General features: G+C 37.6%; 1 protein-coding gene across 1 annotated transcript in view; it reads left to right on the plus strand.

Annotated features, from left to right (window-relative positions):
• The first annotated feature begins 2,666 nt into the window (after window positions 1–2,666).
• Window positions 2,667–3,277, plus strand: part of LOC117121927 (arginine/serine-rich coiled-coil protein 2-like) — an 8,604-nt gene continuing 7,993 nt past the window's right edge. Inside the window, exon 1 of the mRNA XM_033267332.1 lies at window positions 2,667–2,810. Within this exon, the coding sequence (XP_033123223.1) occupies window positions 2,745–2,810 (66 nt within the window). The 5' untranslated portion in view covers window positions 2,667–2,744. The remainder of the gene's footprint in view (window positions 2,811–3,277) is intronic.

Consider the following 3,277-nt stretch of genomic DNA (forward strand, 5'->3'; position numbering starts at 1 on the left):
ACTGCCTGTGAGCCCAACTCAAAATAAATGTTGGCCCTTTAAACAAATTAATTAAGAATCAGAGGTGTAGGAGTATAACAGGAGGGGTAGAAAGAGTGTCGAATGTTAGGAAAGGTTCACTTTATTCACTCATTTTTTGTTTTTTTTTGAGTGATGAATGTTTGTGTACATAGTTCGGGTGCTCAAATTAAAATCGAATTGTACGTGGCTTTATTAAAAATATTTTTGTTTATGTACCTGATATTGTCAATAAACACTTCCTAAAAACAGCTTAAAAATGCTCAGATTGTCAGAACGCCCAGAGGATATCGGCCCCAGAACTCTCACCGGGGCCCCAACCCTGGACCCCGGCGGGGGCTCTGCTGGCCGCCGGCCCACGTTTCAAATTACGCATTTCAATTATTTCAGGTTGGTAACTATGCAACCTACCTAGGCATAGGTTGGCAGATCGGACCAACTAGGCTTAGCCCAACTAGCATTCAATTAAATGCAATTAAAAACACTGTTTTGGCTCGACGTCGTAATAATTTATGTACGAAAAGTGTGTTCTTCAGGCCTATCAGTTCATCGATCTATGAAAGAAAGACTACGCATCCAACTACTCAATAATGTTGGAATATAGAATACATGGCAAGTTGGAGGTAGCTAGAGGCTTGGGATTTAACAGGAAATAAACCCAATTGACGTTAGTCGAGGGCCCGTCCAAGGGCCCCGAAAAATGTTGGGCCTAGATGCTCTCTTGTGCCTCTGAATATCTCTAGTGCTGAAATGAAACCTTTAAAATGTGACGGTAGCTATAACAGGAACGATATAATTTTCGATGATGGCCTGATCAAATATAGAATTGCGAAGGTTTATAGTATTTCGATAAAAAGTTTGGGTTTAATCAAATAAAGCTTGCGATTAGTGGAAAAGCGTGAGATTTTAGAGAGGCTTGAGAGCTTGAGGTTTGTTCGAAAAGCGTGAGGTTCACGCTGGATGCGTGAGACTTGGTATGATATAGGCCTAATAATATATTGACTATATTTTTTATTTACTTTCTATGGTATAGGCCTAAGAATGAGATAAAATCACCTGACCTTTTTTTTAGAAATTAAGTCATTAAAAGACACCTCAGAAGTCGGGAAATATCCGGCCATCTAGAATCAAAATTTTCCCGGGGGAGGACCCCTCTTTCGTTTTTGGGTTTATGGGATAAAATGAACCCCCCTGTTTCAAATCCTGGATCCGCCCCTGAAATATTTTCCGATAACATATAGGCCTAATAATAGTCAATATGCTATTATTGCATTACGTTTTTGCAGGGAACAGTGAAATTACAATTACAATTTCACTGTTCCCTGGTTTTTGTAAACATTTTTGGGCACTAATCGTCAGAGGTCTCGGTGCTATGCCTATTACTATATTATTTAAATATACAATTTTAATAGATAAGATTAATTTAATACATTAAATTTAAATATAAATTTATATAATAACGTTAACGAATAAATAACAATAACTAAAACGTGTACATCACTAATACAATAATAAAATTAAAATTTTTCAAGCTTTTAATACATTTTATATAGCCGGAGTTAGTATTGACCTAAGCTACTATGGCTAACGATAGGTACGCTTTCTCCAGTATAAAGGCTTTATTTTTATGAATGGAATGACCTGTACGAAACACGAACTCCTGTATTCTAGACCATACCAGTACCGTTACGATTTTAATCGTGCGGGAAATATCCTCAAAATCATAATTCTGCTTGCTGGTGGTTGAGTGCACTGTGAACTGTACAATGGAAGGTTCCGACCGTCCGGCGGCGCTGTAGTTATATGCCCATTTAGTACGAGAGCAGTCGCACTTCTCTATATTATTTTGCAACCTAACAGTAGGTTACACCCTAGCCTGTGTTCCAGGCCCTAATTTTAGGTTACTCACTCTTTATTGCACTTAGTGCGCGTCTCTAAATTAACTTTCTCGTTGGTGGCACTGTCCAGAATGAGAAAAATGATTAAAAAATAAGAGACTTGTTGCAAGTCTAGTTACACCCCGACTGCAAGCGGCGCAAAAAACGTCATGTCAATAATGTCATACCCATTTCTGTCGTATATATTGAGTGGTTAAAAAAGCAACCTTTGTTTTTGGAACTAACATTTTATTACCAATATTTATAATTTTATTTAAAATGTTTTTCAATGTCAACCTAAATTATGCTACAAGTTATGCTACGTTTTGGTGAAATTATATGCGTAGAATAAATAAATGCTACAGGGGTCTAAATTATGCTACAAAGCATAATGCTACGTGTGGCCAGATGTACACTAGGTCCTACCGGTATCAGATGATTGCCGCTATCATCAAGAGTGTCTCTCCTATACATAAAACGTCTTTAAAAGCATGCATAAAAACAAATAGGCCTATAAAAGATTCTATCAGATCACCGGCAAAATTGAATTTAAAATATAATGCCAGTTAAAACAAGCTACAATTAACGAAGTCATGCCTCTTTGTCAAAGGTGTTTATTATTGACAAGGCACTAATATTATTATTAGCAGTATGTTTGTCACACTGTTGTAAAAAAATAATGGAATCATGAAAAATTAGTCTAAAAATTTTAAAAATCTAAAGGACTCTAAGATTTTTGGTTGTACTGTACACCATTTCAGTCTAGTAAATTGTTCTTGGAGCACTATTTATTGTTGACAGGCGCGGCACAATTGCATCCGGGCATGTGTAATTCCGCCAACAACCAATATGGACGGTCTCGCGTCCTATGACAGCGATTCAAGTGAAATTAGTGCTGATTTACGCTCTCAAGAGGTTAAATTTTTGGCTTAAGTTATTATAATTATATACTTTATATATTTATACAAACATTGAAATATAAAATAATTACATTAATTATATACAGGCAGTGGTATAAATTATGTTTAATTGTCATCATAATAAGGAAACTGGGGCCTAGGCTAGACCTAGGCCTAGATTAGAAGAAGGCCTAGGCCTAGCTAGCCTACCTTAGCCAATTGAAGTAGTAGGCTAGAGTAGGAGGAGGCCTACGTTTCTAGGCTAAGAATTCAAGGCCTAGCCAGTCCTCTACTAGCTAGGCCGCACTTCCTTTCGTTAACGTAGGCTATGCTTGGCGTCGAAAGTCATTGTATAATCATGGAGGTATTATTGAGAAGGAGATCACTCGGCAAAGCTACGCGCACGCAGCGCTATGCAAATGAACCAAGATCAAAGTTGCCGCAGCGCGTAAAGAACGTTTGCGCGATGCCTTTGAAGTCCCA

Source organism: Anneissia japonica, unplaced genomic scaffold (genome assembly GCF_011630105.1).
Source record: "Anneissia japonica isolate Jap-2015-1 unplaced genomic scaffold, ASM1163010v1 scaffold352_len1594369_cov220, whole genome shotgun sequence".
Lineage (NCBI taxonomy): Eukaryota > Metazoa > Echinodermata > Crinoidea > Comatulida > Comatulidae > Anneissia > Anneissia japonica.